The sequence below is a fragment of the Megascapheus bottae genome, chromosome 32 (assembly GCF_031878675.1).
Source record: "Megascapheus bottae isolate mThoBot1 chromosome 32, mThoBot2.hap1, whole genome shotgun sequence".
Lineage (NCBI taxonomy): Eukaryota > Metazoa > Chordata > Mammalia > Rodentia > Geomyidae > Megascapheus > Megascapheus bottae.
Genome location: NC_143540.1, coordinates 769,514 through 791,086, shown reverse-complemented (window position 1 = coordinate 791,086; position 21,573 = coordinate 769,514). Strand labels below are relative to the sequence as shown.

The window sequence follows — 21,573 nt, the reverse complement described above, 5'->3', positions numbered from 1 at the left end:
GAGATTTAGCTAAGAAGAAGATGACGGCTGTTACTTTTGACCTCAGTTCAAGTGGGTGGAAATGACAGAACAATCAACCAGGCTGCACTGACTGAGATCCCTATTAGTAGAATAACTACTACTAGAACTCCAGCATGAGACTCATCTGTAGATATGAACATTATATAGCAAAAGCCTAGTACTTAGATATTTGAGATAGTAAATGAGCTTGTGAAGCTAACAGATGAAAGGTAAGAATACAGGGAGTGAAGTATGAATTCAATTTTACCTAGATGCTCACTAGTTATATATTGGTATATAATGTTACCATGTCGGGCTCCTGTTACTAGTGAAGTGACACAGAACTGGAAAGAGCAAAGGATACCCTTGTAAGACCATGCTGTAAATACTCTGCAATTTTCATCCCCAAGGTTCTACAAAGACTTCTGAAACTCAATTAAAAAAAAAAAAAAAAAACACAGTAGCTAGATCTTAGTTACTAGATGAAATGGGGGGAGGAGAGAGTGATAGAAAGATTTAAGTAATTATTAAAAACTACCAATTCACGTCATTTATAAATCACTATTACTTTGAACCAAAATGCTTGAAATAAGAAATGTATATGAAATAACTATGTAATTGAGAATAGTGATCATCTCTCCTACACATGGAAATATAGTTTAAACATGTTTCAAATGATCAAATCACAATGGTAAATTTACCTTTTGGGACGGGAGCTAGAGGATTCTGCCACAGGATGCTTTTTCTTCTTGACATTTGAAATACTTGGCTCTTCACTACCTCTGGGTCCTTCTGTTGCAATTTTTTTTAAAAAAAGTTGTCAAATTATCACAAATTTCTATTTCTGATCTTCAGTTTTTGTAACTACTTCACTCCTCTTATTTTTCGTCCTGGTACTGGGGCTTGAACTCAGAGCCTGGATGTACTCAAGGCTAGCGCTCTAACAGTTGAGCCACAGCCCCACTTCCAGCTTTTTGGTAGTTAACTAGAAATAACCATTTTACAGACTTTTCTGCCAGGGCTGGCTTAGAACCATGATCCTCGGATCTTAGCTTGTTGAGTGAGTAGCTAGGGTTACAGGTGTGAGCCTCTGGTGCCTGGCTTACTTCACTCTCTTTAAGCCCTCCATTTAACTCCTCTAGTCATTCTCCAGAATAATGCATGTGCTGGCTCTTCTGCCAAGATTTCACTTTACAAGGAAAATCAGATGTATCACCTAAAAGCCCCCAAGTTTCCTACGGGTTTTTAAGCCCTGCCCGGTCTATGTATTCCCTCTACTTTCCGTCTGCCTTCTACAGCTTCCTCACCGTGCCGTTCTCCAGTTCTCCATTCCTCATACACACCCACTAGTCTCTTCATTCTAAGAAATCATCTCCCAACCCATGGGATTTCTTTCCTACATCCAGCAAAACAAAACTCAAAATAAAATCACACATTCTCATCTTTCTTAAAATGCTCTATTTCTCATTCCTACCCAAAACAGTAGCAATTTCCAATTTTTTACCTACTGAAGTGTATCGAGTCTTGCTCTTCTTTAGTCTCAGAAGTTAATTTTGTGAAGATCAAGAACTGTTAAGTCCGGTTATCTCATTTCTCCTCTGACTTCAGAATTTGACTCCTATCGATCTCTCCAATTTCACCTGCTCTTGCTCACACATACTGTATTACAAATGCCATACCACACAGAGATGTCAGAACATTTTCACCTGGATGGAGTCTTTTTCTCAAGTCACAAATGTCCTTCTGCAGCTTTCTGACTGGTGAGCAACTACCCAATCTAATCCCCTGCTTTATGAAACCTTTCCTGACTTTCCTCCAGTGCCAGGAGGGTCTTTAGAAAAGGAGATCCTAAATTCTCATCTAGTCTATAGCCAAACCTCAGAAAGCTGGTATCAGGTGGTAGTCAGAACTGAAGCTCACCTTTCCTTAGCCCATCTGCCTCTCCACTGGTACAGCTCCTTCCAAGTTTCACAGGTGCACTGTTCACAGGGCAATCTTTATGTTCCTGGGTGAAAAGGCATTACTTCCTCAATAGTTCCATCATCAGTTTTAAATAAACATAGACAGAGCCTACATTTAGAGTGCCTTAGTTTAGGTAATAAAGGCTACTTTTAAATCATTTCCTGATTCTAAAACTGGTGGTTAAAGGGAGATGAACATGAATGTACAAATTAGCTGAGCACTGGTGAGCTGAGCTCAGGACCTGTAATCCTAGCTACTTCAGAGGCTAAGATCTGAAGGAACACGGTTCAAAGCCAGCCCAAGCAGGAAATCCATGAAACTCATTTCCAATTTGCCACCAAACAGTGGCAAAGTAGAGTGGAGGCTCAAGTGGTAGAAAGCCAACCTTGAGCCAAAAATGCTGACAGACAGCACTTAGACCCCAAGTTCAAGCCCCAATAAGCAGCTCATACAAAAAGAGAATGTGATACTTTTATAAACATCTTGTAAAGACCACTAATAAGGGGTAGGGGGAGGGAAATGGGAACCAAGACATGAGAAAGGGTATATCAATGTTTGTGAAGCATTGTACCTTCTATCTGATGAATGTAATGTAACCCTTCTATTAATTACAAAAAATATGAAAAAAAGACCACAAGTAAGCACATTTCTGTGTACATTAGACATCAATTTATAGGCTTTTTTTTTTCTTTTTGTCAGTCGTGGGGCTTCAACTCTGGGCCTGGGCATTGTCCCTGAGCTCTTCAACTCAAGGTTACTGCCCTATCCCTAGAGCCACAGCACCACTTCTGGTTTTCCAGTGGTTAACTGGAGATAAGAGTCTCATAGACTTTAGTGCCCGGGCTGGCTTTGAAGGCAATCCTCAGATCCCAGCCTCACTGAGTAGCTAGAGTAGCTAGGGTTACAGGCGTGAGCCACCACACTTGACTTGGCAATTAATTTTAATGACTTTTAAAGGCTTCACAGTAAGAGAAATTTCACACAAAATACATTTAGTAATACTTTACCTTCTTCTGTTGATTCTTTTTAACTCTTTCAACAGGCAGAGGGCTGCCATCATGGAAGTTGGTAAGAATTACTGCAATAGCTGTTAGAGTTTTACCCTTTAAAATAGTGTTTAAAAAACATATGGTTAAGTTCTGAAACACAGTGACCAAAAGCAGCAGCCTATATCTAATTTGAAAACAAAGTAACCAAATATTGAGTAGCATCCAAAGCCATAAAAGTGTATGTTTATTATACCATAATAGACATGTATTTCTCTTCATTAAGAAATGTTTTCCTCATCTGATTATTAGGAATAACTAAATGATTTACTGTAAAATACTACACATATCTCTGAAAAAATGTCATTTCTTAAATGATTATAGTTCTAAGATTCTATATTTATCACTGACCTATCAATTTTATTATGAAAAATATTCACAACTATTGCAATGAAGTTCAGAGCTAATTTTTTTGTTGTTTTGCCAGACCTGGGGCTTGAACTCAGGGCCTAAGCACTGTCCTTAAGGCTTTTTCAAGGCTAGTGCTCTTCCACTTCAGCCACAGCACCATTTCCGGCTTTTTCTGTGTTTGTGGTACTGAGGAATCAAACCCAGCGCAAGTACTCTACCACTAGGCCACACTGCTGGCCCCAAAACTAATATTAAGTAATTGCAATGAAGGCAATCATTTCATTAAATGGGATTTGAAAACAGTATCAAAAATTAAGCACCAAAACTTATCAGAAGCCTAAAGGCTAAGTTCTATGCTTTTTTCTTAAATAGAAATCAACTAATTTTTTCAAAATGTTCCACAGTGAAATTCAGTAAAAATACATAAATCTCTGGCAATCTAAAGCAGAGTAAAAAGCACTTTTCAAATATGGTCCCCAGACTCCTTGATGGCTAAGGGCCCTGGTAAAAAAGAACTGTGGAGGAGTGCTGGCGTCTCAGCATAGAGCACAGGCGCTGGCACCCATCCTCATGTTAGTCTTCGGGTTCTCAATGCCTATATATACTCAGAGGAAAATGAAAATCCAGTTCCTCTTAAGAATGTTCTCAAGGAAGCAAATTTTATACCTCTTAAGTACATATCTATTTAAGTACACAAAAATGCTTGTATAGAGAAATACAAGAGTTGGCTGGAGTAAATCACTAGAGACTGTGAGTTGTAACCTCAGCTAGTCTTTTCTTCATACAGCTATTTTTTTCCCACTTGAAAAGCTGGCAACTGTAACTGCTCACAAGTGAGTATCTAGAAAATATTTTCCTGACAGTGAGTAAAGTGAGGCTGTCACTTTAGGAAACCACTGAGTATTTAGTGAATGAAAAAATCTGAATTGCCAATACAAAAAAAAAATAGAACTTTGCAAAACTTTTATCAGCATGATGAACATGGGAGCTTCCAAAAGTATAACTGATTTTCTAGTAAAGGCCAGTTTGTGATACTATATGATGATATGATACAGCAACTGCAGACCAGCATAACATAGTGAGCCAATGTTGTCTACGTAGGTGAGCCTGGTTATAAAATCATGCTTAGGTAAAGCATGCATTCAAGGTAGACGATAAACAACTGGATTTTAATGAAAGAGTATAAAAAGCTCACTCATACAATTTGAAGTTCCAAATCAATTAATACTTTTTGGATGTTAGTATAGCATTAAACCTACAAATTATCGAACATTATTAAAATAGTCTTTCCTATAAAAATGGACAAATTTTCTTTATGTACCTCAACCAAAAACAACATAGTCACAACAGATTGAATAAAGAAGCAGTTATGGCATTGCAGTTGTCACCTTTTGGCTGAAAATTTTAAAAAAAATTTTAATGTAAAAGAGTATCAGTGCTCTCAACAAAATTGCTATAGTTTTTGAACAATTTGCCTTTCATTTTAAAATGTTATTTATATTAACCACTTGTGAGTTTCTATCAAGTGTTTATTGATATTTTTAAATAGTTCTTTTAAGGCCTAATACTATAAATGCTAATAAGTATCACTCACAAAAATGAAATCCCTGGGACCAAAAGTACAAAAACCACTGGTCCAATGATTCATAGATAGCTACTAAGTATGTATTATATGATGTATCATTATACCTGTGACAAGACACAATTTTATATACATTGTTTTCATCTGTTTTTGTTTTCAACAGTGTTGGAAATTTAACTCAGGGCCCTGCAATGATGCTCCCCCACTGAGCCACCCTCTACTCTTTTCACTGGTTTAAAGAAAGCTCATAAAGTAGGAGAGTTATCAAGGCCCTGTGCTATCAACAACCATGTGCCTACAGTGCTTTGCCACTCATACAGGCAGCCAAATTCTTTGGGCCTCAGCTTTCTTACCTATAAATTAAGTATATTAATACCACCCTTTATATACTGCTGCTCAAATGGAATTTTTTACAATAAATCATTTGGCACAGTGCTTTGCACACCAAAAATACATAATAAAGCAATTTTTTAAAAAGCTTATAAATAGGCTATCCTGACTTTCAAAAGAAAACCAAGAATGTTTATGCCATTAATATTTCATAATTGTTCTTTAATCAAACAAGAAATTTAATGTTATTTTAAGTAAAAACTACAAAAAAAAACTTCTACCCTGAATGTAAAATCTTGATTCAAAAGTGGCACCCATCTTTCAACTTCAGAATTACTTCCTACAAAAACACTGTCATAAAATAAGACTTCATTAACTTGGAAAAAAAAGTAATTACCAAACCCATATCATCAGCTAAAATCCCTCCATGGACATTCTCTGGTCGGTCCTTCTCAGAAAAATTTGTTATTGTGTTATAGTATAAGTCATTTCGCTGTTCCCAGAATGGTGGGAGATCTTGACTATTTTCCCGTGAGATCATCCAAGAGAGAGCTTGTTTCTGATGTGGAAGCAATGGTGTTTCAACAGCCTACAAATAAAATGCCCAGAGAGGTACAGTCAGCCTTTTCTCCTTTAACATGCAAAGCCTGAGTTGGTCTTACACACAAAAAAGAAAATAAAGAAAATAAAAGGGGCCCGGAGTTTGGCCTAGTGGTAGAGTACTTGCCTAGCATGCATAAAGACCCAGGTTCAATTCCTTGTTACCACAAACATAGAAAAAAACTGGAAGTGGTGCTGTGGCTCAAGTGGTAGAGCTCAATCTTGAGAAAGCCCAAGGGCAGTGCCCAGGCCTTGAGTTCAAGCCCCAGGACTGGCATAAAAATAAAACAAAATAAATAAATTGGCATTTTAAAATCCTCAAGTTTTAAATAGAAAGTATTGTTTCTATACCTCAGCTGGTTCCATCTCATGAGTTTTATCATCTTCTTTTAAATCTTCAAACAATTTGTCAAATTCTGTCTTAAGCTATACAATAAACAGCAATAAGAAATCTCAGTAAGCAAACCAACTAAAGTGATAATTTCACTTATTTCAGATTTTAAATTTAACAAGTCAAATGCAAAAAGGCATGTAAGTTCTTTAAAGTCCAACATTGTTTACTGAAGGTTAAACAGGTGATTTTGTAAATATGAAATGATATAAAAAAAACATAGTGAAAAAAGTTCACAGGAGCTAGTGATGTAGCTGCCTGCGTTGGCTTCAAACTGAGCTCCTCAGATCTCAGTCTCCTGAGTAGCTTGGCCTCATTTCATCTTCTGTAGCCCAATTTTACAGCAACAAACACACTTACTACAATTACTTTTGAACATGAATACACATCAGAAGTCTATCAAACATGGTGGCTTTGGTCTGCCAACCAGACACAACCTCAAGTGCCCTTGGAACAGCACATGGGGAAAATATGATGATGACAATTAGAGCAAAAAGGGTAACTATAGTTGAAAGAGACATCAAACAAGTTTTGCTATTATTGGTCCATATTAATTTGGTTTTTTCTTCTCAAACTGACTACCTAGTAAGATCAACCAGCTATGGATCAAAACGATAGGACTACAATGATCTTGCCTGTACTAAGCACATAACATACTCTCTTGTCACCATCCCCTGAACAGCATGGCAGTACATTAGTAATACAAGAAATTTGGAAAGAGAAGAGTCCAGTATTTGGGAGAATGCCTGTGGGTTATATACAAATACCATGCCATTTTAGATTAACAGACTTAGGAATCCTGGAACCACTCTCTGTGAATATCAAGGGATGACTGTTCTCTTTACCAATGCTTTCTAGATAATGTTTGCAAATGACCACATGTATACTCTAGCTAATATGCCTAGTTTCATTATTATCTCAACAACACATCTGAAGATCATGGATATTAATGCGTACATATTTATCTTATAAACACCACTTTCGACATTTAAAAATCACTTTAGATTACCATACAAAATAAAAGAGGAGCCAGGAACCAGTGACTCGTGCCTATAATCCTAGCTACTCAGGAGATGTGAAGGTCTCAGTTCAAAGCAACCTGGCCAGAAAAACCCATGCAATTCTTCTATAATTAACCACTAAAAAACAAAAAGTAGAGCTGTCGCTCAAGTGATTGAGTGCTAGCAATGAGCAAAAAAGAACCCAAGGACAGCGCCCAGACCCTGAGTTTAAGCCCCAGGACCGACAAAAAAAAAGTAAAAAAAATAAATAGCCAAACCTGTTCAGTTGTCATCTGTACTGCAGCATGAACTGGCATACTATAGCTTGGTCCAGCTCTTCCAGAGTTCCAACCACTTTCCAAACTGAATCCTAAAGCTATAATTTATAAATGGAAATGATAAAGTCACCAAATGAAAGAGAAGGAAATAAGAAAACATAAGCTTCATGCTAATATATTAAAAATTCCCAAAGAGGACTTCCAGTGGTAGAGTACCTGCCAAATACAGGTGAGGCCCTAAGTTCAAATCCCTAGAACCATGAAAAGAAGAAAAAGAAAAAAATAAGTTTAGGCTTGTTCCTTATCACTAAGCTACAATTCTAGGCCTAAAAAAAAATACTTTTAAAGCTACGGCCAGGTATAGTGACTCTTGCCTATATTTCTAACTATTAAGGAGGTGGCGATCAGGAGGTTGGAGTTCTAAACCTAGCTCAGGCAAAAAGTTCAAAAGATACCAACTCAACCAATAAAGAAGCTAGATGGGGCAGGGATGGGAGGAGGGGGTGTAACGTGCTTGTCAGTCCACATATGGGGGAAGTATACATAAGAGAATCCTAGTCAGAGCCTCAGAACTATAAAATAACTGCAAAAAATTTAAATAATAGATCATTCAAAAAATTGTTAAAAATCATTTCACATTATTTGAATAAAATCTTGTCAACAAACAATTCTTTTTCATTTCCTATTGGGAAATTTCTTTACTTTTTAAAATTAAAAAGAACATTCCAATCATGACGTTAGCATTGAAGGAAATTAAAGGAGGCACGTGGGATCTCCTTGAGTTGTTGGTGCACGTATGAGTACATGTGAGTATACTTGCAGCATTCTCATTTCAATCAATGAGAGCTGATGTATGATGAGGACTTACTAAGACTGCAGGTCTAGTGACAACACTGCCCCTGGATTTTGTGTGAGTACTCTGTGATGTTAGCACAATGACAAAACCATAAAATGATGCATTTCTCAAAATCTGACCATTAAATGACTCTACCTGTATTTCAAAAGAAAAACAAAATAAAAGTCAAGAGATTTCCTTAGAAGACTCAAAAGAGTATATAGGCCAGGAGCATGGCCTAGTAATAGAGTGCTTGCCTAGCATGCACAAAGTCCTGGGTTCGATTCCTTGGTACCACATTACACATACACAGAAAAAGCCAGAAATGGTGCTGTGGCTCAAGTGGCAGAGCAGTAGCCTTGAGCAAAAAGTGTCCAAGGATAGTGCCCAGGCCCTGAGTTCAAACCCCAGGACTGGCAAAAAAAAAAAAAAAACAAGAGGTTATAACTTGGAGCTTACAGAACAAGTTAAATTTAGCCAAACTCTAAAGAAAATAAATGTTTCATAATTCTTTCCTCTTACAATGTCAAAATAATATTAAGTTAAACCCTAAACTTACTTTTTGGTGCTGGACCCAATTTAAATCCATGTTTCTTCAACTGATCTAAAACTGCTTTTCTATTTTCTTCCTTTCCCCAAAAAGTCATATGCAAGGGCATTGTAAAAGCATTGTTTGCACCAAAAGGAACTACCCTGTTGTGTAGTTGGGAGAGAAAAATATGAAAAATTAGAAGTTATTTTTTATCCTAATGAACAATCTGTTAAATATTCCAAGTATACTAGTCAAAGGCTACATGGAAATTAAATAAGAAGGGAATAGCTGGGGAAACTCAAAAGATCAAAAAAGGAAAGAAACACAACAGCAACTATCAGAAGGAAACATGTTTCCTACAATGTATAATACCAGATTAAACTGAGAAAATGGGGTAGTTTTAAAATACAAAGAGAACTTCTTTACAAACAAGGCTGTCAAATAAAAAGGAGTACATTTACTAGAGAAAGTGAAGCTCAGAATACAGGAGTAAGTCATTCTGCCAGGAGAGTAAGGACTGATTTGTAAGGACTTGCTACAAATTCACTAAAAATTCCCATCTCCATGTCTAAAAATCATAAACGGAGTAAGACAAAAACCAAGTCAAACACTGCTGGGCATGTATTTATTCTTCAAATCCATCTGGGAGCAGGGTATGGCTATCCCAGACATTAGAACACACAAACATCCCACAGATTAAAATAGAGAACATTAAACACAAATACCTAATTTTTTTTTAAGTAACCAGAAAGTTTTAAGAAATGAAAGGGCAAGCTACTCAAGAGGCTAGAAGCTGAGCATCATGGTTTGAAACCAGCCAGGTAGATAATTTTGAGACACTCAATTAACCAGCAGAAAGCAAGAGTTAGAGTTATAGCATAAGTGGTAGAACATCAATCTTGAGCAAAATAGCCAAGGTAGAGCGCAAGGCCCACAGTACCAGGTCTCCCTAGCCCTGCGTCCCCCACCCTGCATGGTGGAACAGCTAGAAATATATCTACAGGAATCGCTACTTCTACGTTCCAACAAACTAACACTATGTGGAATTGAGATCTTCCTCTTATTGAAAGAAATGTCTTCATGAGTAACTTATATTTAGACAACATTATGTAGGAAACACAAAATGTCTACATTCAGACCATCAAAGTAAAAAGCTCTTCAAACATGGTACAGGTAAAATAAACCTCACCTACCCAGATCCCAGGCTACCAGTTGTTCAACCTCTGATTTAAACAAACACCCCCCAAATCCCAAATGTATGCAAGGAAAAGACCTGAAGAGATGGAGTATACTTCCTAGTATGGAAACCAAAGTCTATTTTTCTTTCTCCATGGCAATAATTTAATAGGAAAAGGAGGGACAGATGTTTGATGACTGGAAAACAGAGGCTGATAAGCAAGCTGAGCATATGTTTAGAGGCACAGTGATAAAAACTGTTACAAGACCATTGTGGGTGTAAAAAACCTTTTGCTCAAGGGTAACTACCAATCACAATTATCAAAACTAAACTATGAGTCCCTTACCCTTCCACTTGTGCTAATTTGTTGTCCATGATAGAGGCCAAAGCAGCTGCAAGATCTTTCTTTAAATGGCCAACCTGATTTCCATTCACATTGTTCACTTTGATCGCATTCTTATCGTACGGGTTATTGGGCTCTCGTTGTAATGCGACCATTTCATTATTATTAACCTAATTAAAATATGAACAAACATTGTTATATTATCAATATAAAGATGATAAAATAATAGCTTTCAGTCTGAGATTTCTGTACTAAAAAGTTATATAACAAAAACCTGGACTTAAACTAAAACTACTTAATATATTTAATGATTTTTCCTCTATGACTTTCCTAATTATATTCACTGAGGAAGTTAACAAATCCTTAATATTTGAAAGTTACAGTTAAATCTAATTATCAGATTCTTACTACCTGAAATTTCCAACAGCCTAAGTTAACCTTTATCAAGCATTTACTGTTCAAAGTACACTGACTGCACAGATGGAGTTTTGAAGACCTAGCAATCATCATTATTCCCATTTCATATACAAAGACACTAAAGTACAGAAAAGTTGAGTAACTTGCCCAAAGTCACAGATCTAATAAGTAGCATAGTTGTGATTTAAACCCAAAGCAGGTTGGTTCTCCAGAATCTAAAAAGGGGGAAGAAGCATTTATAAGTCATGAGGAAAAAATATATCTAGCCTCCAACTTATTTCATGCCATTTCCTAATTAAAAACTGGGGAAGAGTCCAAGGACAGTGCTCAGGCCCCGAGCTCAAGCCCACGACTGGCAAAAAAAAAAAAACAAAAAAAAAAAAAACAAAAAAAAAACTGGGGAAGAGACATTAAAAACAACAGAATCAGAAAAGCCAGGCACTAATGACTCAAGCTTATAATCCTAGGAGGCTGAGATCTGAGGACTGTGATTCAAAGTCTGCCTAGGCAGAAAAGTCTTTCAAGGATTCTTACCTCCACTACACTACCAAAGCAGTCAGAAGTGGAGCTGTGGCTCAAGTAGTAGAGCACCAGCCTTTAGAAAAAGAAGCTCAGGGACAGCATCCAGGCCCTGAATTCAAGCCCCAGGACTGGCATATGCACATACAAGTGCACAAACATACACTTATTATTATACTAATAATAATGAAATAAAACAAAAATCAAAATGTGTGCTCAGGTACAGAAGGGAAAGTCATTTCTACATTTAACACATAGAATCTGTGCACAAATCTGGGGACAAATCTTTGAACTTTCATTTTCTCAGTTGTGTGCTACCTCAGCATTACTGTAAAAATCAAATGATAAAACAGGCAAAAGTGGTCTGTATACCATAAGCATGATAGAAATGTAAAAGATGAGCCAAAGAAGGTAATTCTTCTCTGGCTTCACTTGTAGTAGAATAAATGATGGCACATATTCTTGACTGACAGGTTAATACTATAAATGCATTACCGCTTTATTTAGTATCTACTTTTATACTCACTACTCCTGTGTAATAGCGTAGCCCAACCACATGACCTCTCAGTGTTCCAAATAAAACTGAATCTAGCTCTTCATCACTGGTTAGGAAGTCATCTGGAGGAATAATATCTTGAAATTCAAAACGTGGAAAGAAAGTTGGATATGAGAGGCGTGGAAAATTTCCATGGACTCCATATTGGACAGTCTGCAAGTACTTCCAAACAGGATCCCTGCTTAAAAAAAAAAAAAAAAAAAGCACAGAAAATGTATGGTATTGAACAACTACTTCTCATTTCTCTAAGACCAGCAGTTTCCTCACATTATTCCAGCAAATGAAATCTTCGGTTGAAATCCCAGCAAATGGAGTAACTCTTCTAGCTAAGACTGGAACTGAATGAATGAGACAGGCATCCAGTCGGCACTGCCACTTCTACCACACTTCTGCTCCTATTCTAAAGGAAAAGACGTTGTCCTGTTCACAGATCTCTTCCGCAGGGAAGACCATCTATTTCAGTGGGAAACAATGTGCCAACATTTCAATGACACGTGATCTCCAGAGACTCACAGAAACCACGTTCATAGGTGGTGGTTTTGTTTTTGTTTTTTTACCTGGCATTCATGACCAACAGAAGATGTCTTACTCAGGCTTCCAAAGTATGACATCATGGAACACTGAACGAGGGCGTCAGGCCCGGTACCACGGCCCTGCAGCCGACCCCTTCGTGATCAGGACCGCAGAATGGGCCTAAGCCCCACTCTGGGCGGTGGGCGCCCTCGGGAAGTCTCCCGCTCCGTGTGGTGCGCGAGTGCGCACCCTGGGGCCCTGCACGCTCCCTCTGCGTTTTTTTTCTTTCTGCAGGCTGGCACGGTACCAGCCGAGCCGCGGCTCCGCTTCCGACACCCCGGTGGTCCCCTGGACATCAGCGTCTCCAGGATGGTGCCGCCGCCCGGGCCGGCTTCGATCCGCGGTGCTGGCGGCGAGCTGGGCCTGCGCCGCAGCCGGGCGAGCCGCGGGCGCCGGCCTCTCCCCGGCTCTCCTGGCGAGTCGGTGCCTGCGGACGGCTTCCCGTGCGCCGCCCGGGGCCGGCCCGGGGCGCCCGGCCGCACGGTGGGCGTCCTCTCCGCGGGCGTGCAGGGGCCCGCAGCCCGGCCCCCGCCCCCCCCGGCCCCGACCCCCCCACGGACCGCGGCCGGAGCCGTGTTTTCCTTTCGTTTCCCCGAGGCCGCCCGCGCGCCGCGCAAGGCACGGGGCCGAGCCCGCCCGGGGAGCGCGGATGAACCGCAGCGAAGGTCAGGTTCACGCGGGGACGCCGCCAGGCCCAGCCCCTTCACCTCTTAAACATCCACGACATGGCGCAGAGCCGGGTGACGACAGGCTCGCCGGCAGCCCCGGGTCCTCCCCAGCCGCCTCGGGGAGCCTCTGTCCGGGCCTCGCCGCCCTGAAGCCTCCGACAGGACGGGAACGCCGGGCCGAGGACGGGGACGCGGCGCGGCTCCTCAGACGTCGACGCCGTCTCCTTCTAGCCACAGTCTGAGAGACCAGCGACGCTCTGTGATTGGCACTCGGGGCGTCCAATCGCAAGGAGGATCCTGAAGCGAGGAGCCAATCAGCGTGCTGAAGGCAGTGCAACCCCGCCCCGCTCTGCGATTCAAAGGCGGTGGGAGGGGCCGGGGACTCCGGGGCGGTTCCATCCGGGTTCTTCCCCGCCCCCCGGGCGGCGCGCGGGAAAACCACGCGGCGGGTGAGCGCGCCCGGCGGTGTCCGCGGGCCCGGCGCGCGCGTGCGACGCCCTCTCCGCCCTCCCCGAGGCCTGCCCGGCCCTCACCCGCCGCGGTGCCTGGTGGGGTCTCCCGCGGAATGAGCTCCGCCTTCAGGGGCCCTCGGCGCGGTGGGCCGCCGCCCGGCCTGGCCTCCCGCCGCCCGCCTGGCTTTCGGGCGAAGCCGGGCCGAACGAGGCCCTCCGACCTCGAACGTCCTCCCGAGGCCTTCGCGGTTCTCCTCCCGCAGCTGGCTGGTTTGTTCACGCCTCAGGCCGGCGTGGCTGACCCTGACCTTGAACGAGGCGGCTCCCGCCCCACCCGGTCCTCACCCCCACCCCACCCCAAGGCCAGGGCGCAGGCCCCCCACCCCACCTCCCCACCGCGTCCTCACCCCCACCCCACCCCAAGGCCAGGGCGCAGACCCCCCCCTCTCCCACCTCCCCACCCCGTCCTCACCCCCACCCCACCCCAAGGCCAGGGCGCAGACCCCCCCACCCCCCCCACCCCCACCTCCCCACCCCGTCCTCACCCCCACCCCAAGGCCAGGGCGCAGACCCCCCCACCCCCCCCACCCCCACCTCCCCACCCCGTCCTCACCCCCACCCCAAGGCCAGGGCGCAGACCCCCCCCCACCCCCCCCACCCCCACCTCCCCACCCCGTCCTCACCCCCACCCCAAGGCCAGGGCGCAGACCCCCCCCCACCCCACCTCCCCACCCCGTCCTCACCCCCACCCCACCCCAAGGCCAGGGCGCAGACCCCCCACCCCACCTCCCCACCCCGTCCTCACCCCCACCCCACCCCAAGGCCAGGGCACAGACCCCCCACCCCACCTCCCCACCCCGTCCTCACCCCCACCCCACCCCAAGGCCAGGGTGCAGACCCCCCACCCCACCTCCCCACCCCGTCCTCACCCCCACCCCACCCCAAGGCCAGGGCGCAGACCCCCCCCACCCCCCCACCCCCACCTCCCCACCCCGTCCTCACCCCCACCCCAAGGCCAGGGCGCAGACCCCCCCCCACCCCACCTCCCCACCCCGTCCTCACCCCCACCCCACCCCAAGGCCAGGGCGCAGACCCCCCACCCCACCTCCCCACCCCGTCCTCACCCCCACCCCACCCCAAGGCCAGGGCACAGACCCCCCACCCCACCTCCCCACCCCGTCCTCACCCCCACCCCACCCCAAGGCCAGGGTGCAGACCCCCCACCCCACCTCCCCACCCCGTCCTCACCCCCACCCCACCCCAAGGCCAGGGCGCAGACCCCCCCCACCCCCCCACCCCCACCTCCCCACCCCGTCCTCACCCCCACCCCAAGGCCAGGGCGCAGACCCCCCCCACCCCACCTCCCCACCCCGTCCTCACCCCCACCCCACCCCAAGGCCAGGGCGCAGACCCCCCCACCCCCACCTCCCCACCCCGTCCTCACCCCCACCCCACCCCAAGGCCAGGGTGCAGACCCCCCACCCCACCTCCCCACCCCGTCCTCACCCCCATCCCACCCCAAGGCCAGGGCGCAGACACCCCCCCCCTCCTGTTCCATGCAGGGCCCGCGGGCACCGCGCTGTACCCGGGGAGCCGCCCGAGCCGGGGGTATGGCAGAGCCTAGAGTCAGCCGAGACTGAGGACAGCAGTTGGAAGCCAGCTCAAGTAAGACAGCCATGAGACCCTTTATCTCCCATAACCAGCAAAAAACCCAAAGTGGAGGTGTGGCTCCAGTGGTAGAGGGCTAGCCGTGAGTGGAAGACACTGAGGGACAGCGCCCAGACCCTGGGCTGGAGCCTGAACACCAGCACACTCACACACAAGTTGAGGTGTGGAGATAGTACTGCAGCAGAACATGACAGGAGGCCAACATACTTCAAAGGGGGCTTTGTTCACTCCATCTGCTGGGATGACAGGTGTAGGGGGTGTGTGCGTATGCACGCCTGCCACACATGTGAAGGTGTGAAGCTTGAGATGGATCCCTTGATCCATCTGCCACTGAGTTGCAGTCCTAGCTGCTCCCCCTCAATGATAGAATTGAATGTATTACTTTGTGCCACCAAACAAAAGAATGTTTAACAATATCATAACCGTATTTCAAGTATTTTACTTTCCCACTGGGAAACATGGCAATGCAGATCAACCTTTGAGTGCAGATTCTAAGTACATGCTTGAAACATATGCCAGAAAAATGCGCACATTGATAACGTTTTATGTGTACCATGAATGAAGCCATGTTCTTTCAACTGAAAGATAAAATCCAAATGGGAGATTACAATTCTTTCAACACTTAAGATTTTTGAGTAATGACTGTCCCAAGGCCAAAGAACTTGGCATGTAAAGTAAAATGAGTTGTTTAGGTTAAAACTTTTCTCCCTGTGGTCAAGCATTTTGCATTCCGGAGCCACCACCAGCTGAACTTCAATCCCCTTTCATATTATCATTCTTGGTTGTTTTTGCTTTTTAAAAAACCAAGTGCAATATGTACTTGCGTGGTTAAACTGTTGCCGAAGTTATCATACTAGATAATATTTTCTGAAAAAGGAGCAATTGTAAATGGAAAAGGAGCTGCAGAATAGCAGGGCTGATGGATGAGTAAAGACAATCATTGCCACACAAAGGGTAAAGGAGGCCAGATTCCACTGGAATGTCCACCTTATAGTAGAATTTGGGTCTTAATGTAATGGACAGCCATTGGACTTTGGAAACCAGAACATGATGGTCTGCTCCAGTCTTAGAAGGTTTCATTCTGTCAGCTGTGTGGAGAATGGATTGCGGTGGATAAAAACAGAAACAGTTGATAATTGGAATAAAATATTGTGCCCTGATAGGAGATTATGATGAGGTGACAAAGCTAAGGAAACCAATAGAGTTCACTGGAATATTTGGGTAAGAGTGATAAGGAAGGAGAATCCAAAACTCCGGCATCTACTCACCTCCCAATATGTTTCAGGTTACATACCTGCAACCTTAAGGCAAACTTGAGATGTTGTCACATGCCTGTGTGAGTCAGTGAGCATGAACTCCAAGAATGGTGTATGTTCAACTCCTTGTGGTATGTCCCCTTTTTCCCACTCCAGCCTCATTCCCAATCCACCTTCACTACTGTCTCTAAAAACAAGGGATATTTTCTCTTTTTTTTCATATATTTTTTATTGTAATTAATAGAAGGGTTACATGAAGGGAATATTTTCTTGTATAACTAAAAGGCCCTTATATCACTTAGCAAAGTTAATCATAAAACAATCCTTAATATCTTTTGCTAGCTAATAATGCATACTCAAATTCTCACAATTATTAAACGTTTCTTATACTTTGCAAAGTCAAATTTTGAAAACTTTGGAGGAAAAAATAAAAAGGATCCAAGTGCTTGGAAGCCTAGCTTCAATACAAAACCTCAAGTTTTTGTCAAACACTAAGAAAATCAGAAAGTATGATGCGTTTTGACTTGGTTTTCTTCTTTCATCCAAATGGAGGTTAAAGATCAGAGGGAGAGAATTTTCAGTAGTGACAGCTGAGGATGTTGGTGCAGAAAATGTCTTAGGTAGGGGCCAGGAGTTTGGCCTAGTGGTAGCGTGCTTGCCTAGCATGCACGAAGACCAGGGTTCGATTCCTCGGTACCACATAAATAGAAAAAAAAAAAGCTGGAAATGGTGCTGAGGCTCAAGTGGTAGAGTTCTAGCCTTGAGAAAGTCCAAGGACAGTGCTCAGGCTCAGCTTAAGCCCAGGACTGGCAAAAAAAAAAAAAAAAAGAAAGAAAGAAAAAGAAAATGTCTTCGGTAAAAGCCCGGTGCCATCATGCAGTGGGTCACAAAGGGCTGGGTGACTCAGAGTTTCTGGAGACCACCATGAAGTTGAAGTTTCCTTACATTTAATTAGGCTCTACAGATCCAGGGGCAGAATCCTAGGTAAAAGACAGCTAACAGGGCAGAAGTGATGTAAAATCATTGCTCAGTAAAATTCTTCTTAATAACATAGAGTATCTAGAGCATGGTATCCAGAAATAACAGTAAATATTCTCATTATTATTACTTTTACCCTTATAGAGTTACTGTCTAGTAAGTTCTTTAGCACTTCAAAAGAAATCTGATTGATTAAGGCCTAATTTCAATCAGCAGTTCAATCAGCAGAATAGTAATTTCCAATACCAGAATAACAGTTTCCAGAAGTCAGTCTTTTCCCAGGGGCATGTCCTTGAAGCAGACTAACTTGTTTCAAATCCAGGAGCAAGACAGTCCAGTCTCAACTCCCACCCAGAGAAGTGTGTGATACTGGGGTTCACACAGCACTTTCCCAGGAGATAAGCATTTCCTGTAGGCTTTGACTCACACACCAAGTCCAGAAGTTGCTCCCTGAGGTCTGCCTTCTTTGCCTTCTGCCTAGGGTCCTTGCTCAGATCTTCAGTACCACTCCAAATATAGCTTTACGTTTAATTCTAAATATTTACAAGTAGTTGCTTTGTGTGTGTATGTGTGTGTGTGTGTGTGTGTGTGTGTGTGTATGTATGTGTGTGACTATTGCAAAGGATTAGTGATGATTCCTCTAATTCCTTTGTGGCAAGAAAATTAAAAGACCAAGTTTTCAGCTGTACATGTTCTTTTGACATAATACATATTTTTAAATGCAGGGAACTACAGCACAACTCACCAAAAAACAATTGTAACAATTGTACCCTATAATTGCTATAGTTGAAGTTGAACTTCTCAGGTATTCTGAGATGTTTGTTTGTTTGTTTGTTTGTATATGCATGCATTCACACCAGTACTGGGGCTGGAACTCTGGGCCTGGGTCTGTCCCTTAGCTTTTTGCTCAAGGGTAGTACTCAGCTACTGGAACCATAGCTCTACTTCTGGCTTTTTGACGATGCGTTGGAGATAAGCATTTCAGACTTTCCTGCCCAGCTGGCTTTGAATCACAGTCCTTAGATCTCAGCCTCCTGAGTAGTACCTTCAGAAAGAGTTTAAAACTTGGAAAAGAAAACCAAAGAAAACCATGTTTTTCAAATTTAAGAACAAAGAAAACATTCTAAAGGAACTAGAAGTTCCAAAAGACTCAAGCTCATGGACAGATGAGTTTTTAGTTTTAGTATATTAACATCCTATTGCTTTATCACATATTAATCACTGATAATTTGCACTGTAATTAGCAAATATGTATTAAACAAGCCAATCAAAATGCAAATTTTGTAACACTTTAGTAAATAAATTTTTCATTTTTCAGATGTTTGATAAGGTGCTGGGTTAAAGAGAAGATGAAAATGTCCCTAAGATAGGGGCCAGGAGTTTGGCCTACTGGTTAAAGTGTTTGCCTAGCATGCACGAAGACCAGGGTTCGATTCCTTGGTACCATATACATAGAAAAAAGCCGGAAGTGGTGCTAAGGCTCAAATGGTAGAGCTCTAGCCTTGAGAAAGTCCAAGGACAGTGCTCAGGCCCTGAGCTCAAGCCCAGGACTGGCAAAAAAAAAAAAAATGTCCCTAAGATAAACATTAAAGCATTGATGATGTAGGTTAGAATAAAAAATTCAGATTAATAGGAAATAGTCACTAGTTAGTTGATTAACATAAGTCATGTCATAGTTCATGCCTGTAATCGCCACAGCACTTGAGGGATAAGTATGAGGAACAAGGTTCAAGGCAGGCTAAAGCTAAAGACCCTATTCAAAAAATAACAATTAAAAAAAAAAAACTTGTGGTAGTCTGTCTAGCAAACATAAGGTCTTGAGTTCAAAAATCAAAACAAACCAAAAATTAAAGTAGAAATCTATGAAAAAGATAACCAAAGCAGGCACAGGTGACGCACGCCTGTAATCCTAGCTACTCAAGAGGCTGAGCTCTAAAGATCACAGTTTGAAGCCAGCCCAGGCAGGCAAGTCCATGACACTTTTATCTCCAATAAACTATTCGGAAAAGGCCAGAAGTGGTGCTGTGGCTCAAGTAGTAGAGCACTAGCCTTGAGAACAAAGGCCCAGGAACAGCACCTAAACCCCAGGAGTGATATAAAAAAAAAAAACTCAGACAACTGGGGAGTCATTACAAATTCTAGATGCTTTGCATAAGAGAGCTCAAAAGTCCTAATAATAAAATTACATACATATTTTTCCCTTGCCACTGCAGAAGAGTAACTATCCCCAAATGCCTACAAACAAAATCCTCCTTTCCTAATTCCAGACTAATAGTGTTCCCCCTGATCAGGCAATTTCAGCTAGTGAGTGAAAATAGAAGTCTCACTGAAATCCACAGAAAAAAAAAATACAAAGCAACAAAGAAAAAATACAGTAAGTGGCACCACACGAATAAAAATCAAAATTTTAATTTTTAATAAAGGCCTTTAAGAAAATATTTGAGAGATTAAAAATTATATAAATAGGGTGAAGATAATGTCTTGAGAACAGAAAATGTAACTCATTTACTACTCTGTCCAAGTCCTCTTGGGAAATGTCTCTATTGCAAAGCTCCATTTCAGTCTGTGCATACATGAGGTCATTCCCAAGCCAGGTCACTTTGCCTTTTCCTCCCTGCTGGCCTCCTGGGTGCAGAGAGGTTAGCAGAATTCTGTTCCAGGGACCCTGCCGAGCGCCCCGCCGAGGGCCCTTCCATTCCTTTTCCCAGCCATGTGTCTCCCCAACAGCTTCCCGTGGCAATTTGTTCCTTGGTTCCAAGACATTCTCTGAATTAATTCCTTCTGACGTCCTAGTTTTTTGGTAAGAGAAACAATTCCGTTCCGAACGTCGTGTGGGCACAGCGATTAGCCCCCATTTGTGTTTTCCTGACCCAGGGAGAAGTGGAGGGAAAGAGGATGTCCGTTTCCACGGAGATGCGGGAGGGCCCCCAGAATGTGAAGCCCAGGCCAGGGGGCGGCCGGGTGGTAAGCGTGCTGGCCCGGTGTGCGCGAAGCCCCGGCTCCCGCCGGCCGCGGCCCCGGGCCCCGGGTTATGAGGGCTTTCCTCCTCCGGTGGGGAGGCGGTACTGGGGCTCTGAGCGTGTGTGTGTGTGTGCGCGTGCGCGCGTGTCTTAACCTCCACCTCCGCGCTGCCATTCACAGCTCGCTCTCCGCTCTACACGGGCGGGTTCACCCGGTCACAGGTGCCCTGGAAATCCCGGATCACGTCCAGGCCCTGCTCCGCACCCCCACCCCCCACCCACCGCCCCGGCTCTGACCGCTCCCGCCTGGGACCAGCCGGCGGCCTTAGGGAGCCCTGCGGGGAGACCGGCGCCGCCCCCGGGGCGGCCTGCGTGCCGGGGCGATGGCCCCGCCGCCCCGGCTGAGCCTCCGGTCTCCCGGGCCGGGCCTGGGTCGACTCCCGAGGACGCTGCGGAGGGCCCGGGGCTCCGGCGTGGAGCGGCAGCGGGTCCCCCGCTCCCGGTCGGCGGGCGTAGCCACTGTGTGCGCCGGTCAGCCTCACGGGACTCGGAGCGTGGGGCGTGCGGGAGGCGGGGCGGTGGGCAGGCGGGGCGGCCGGGAGGCGGGGCGGCCGGGAGGCGGGGAGACGGGGCGTGCAGGAGGCGGGGCGGCGGGGAGGCGGGGCGGCCGGCAGGCGGGGCGGCGGGCGCGGCCCCTTTAAGAGGCGGGGCGGCGGGCTGGGCGCGGCTCACGTGACGGCGCGGAAGCCGCGGTCGGGACGCCGGGCGGCGGCGGCGGGCGGCGGGCGGCGCGGGGTCTCGGCGGGCCTGGGCGGGTCTCCTCGCGCCGCCGCCCGCCATGGTGCACCTCTACAACCTGCACCCGTTCGGGTCGCAGCAGGTGGTGCCCTGCACCCTGGAGCCCGAGCGCCTCTGCTGCGGGGCCCCGGACGCGCTCTTCGTGGCGGCGGGCTGCCGGGTGGAGGCGTTCGCGGTGGCGGGCCAGGAGCTGTGCCGGCCCCGCTGCGCCTTCTCCACGCTCGGCTCGGTGCGGCGCCTGGTCTACAGCGAGCCCGGTGAGTGGCGGGCCGGGGCCGGGCCGGGCGGAGCCTCGCGGGC

At 44.9% G+C, this 21,573-nt stretch overlaps 2 protein-coding genes across 10 annotated transcripts in view; one reads left to right on the top strand and one right to left on the bottom strand.

Moving 5' to 3' along the window:
- The window catches only part of LOC150042992 (DNA-dependent ATPase/E3 ubiquitin-protein ligase HLTF), a 32,380-nt gene extending 18,990 nt beyond the window's left edge, over positions 1–13,390 (bottom strand). For 2 of the 5 annotated variants that reach the window (XM_090323311.1, XM_090323313.1), the window contains exons 1-10: positions 13,201–13,390; positions 11,891–12,101; positions 10,432–10,598; positions 8,936–9,069; positions 7,542–7,639; positions 6,223–6,297; positions 5,669–5,860; positions 2,970–3,065; positions 1,921–2,005; positions 702–792 (exon numbers count right to left, since the gene is read on the bottom strand). In XM_090323311.1, coding sequence (XP_090179437.1) covers positions 702–792; positions 1,921–2,005; positions 2,970–3,065; positions 5,669–5,860; positions 6,223–6,297; positions 7,542–7,639; positions 8,936–9,069; positions 10,432–10,598; positions 11,891–12,101; positions 13,201–13,220 — 1,169 coding nt within the window. In that variant the 5' untranslated portion in view covers positions 13,221–13,390. Of the gene's footprint in view, positions 1–701; positions 793–1,920; positions 2,006–2,969; positions 3,066–5,668; positions 5,861–6,222; positions 6,298–7,541; positions 7,640–8,935; positions 9,070–10,431; positions 10,599–11,890; positions 12,102–12,187; positions 12,664–13,200 lie in introns of those variants that run through there. The other 3 variants (XM_090323312.1, XM_090323314.1, XM_090323315.1) reach the window with 3 other exon arrangements.
- A 1,780-nt stretch (positions 13,391–15,170) lies between these two features.
- LOC150042991 (BLOC-2 complex member HPS3-like) overlaps positions 15,171–21,573 on the top strand; it is a 36,064-nt gene continuing 29,661 nt past the window's right edge. For 3 of the 5 annotated variants that reach the window (XR_016533474.1, XR_016533473.1, XM_090323468.1), the window contains exon 1: positions 21,266–21,530. Coding sequence is in view for 2 of the 5 variants with exons in the window: in XM_090323468.1 (XP_090179594.1) it covers positions 21,314–21,530 (217 nt within the window). In the remaining 3 variants the exon portion in view is untranslated. Of the gene's footprint in view, positions 15,279–21,265; positions 21,531–21,573 lie in introns of those variants that run through there. The other 2 variants (XM_090323469.1, XM_090323467.1) reach the window with 2 other exon arrangements.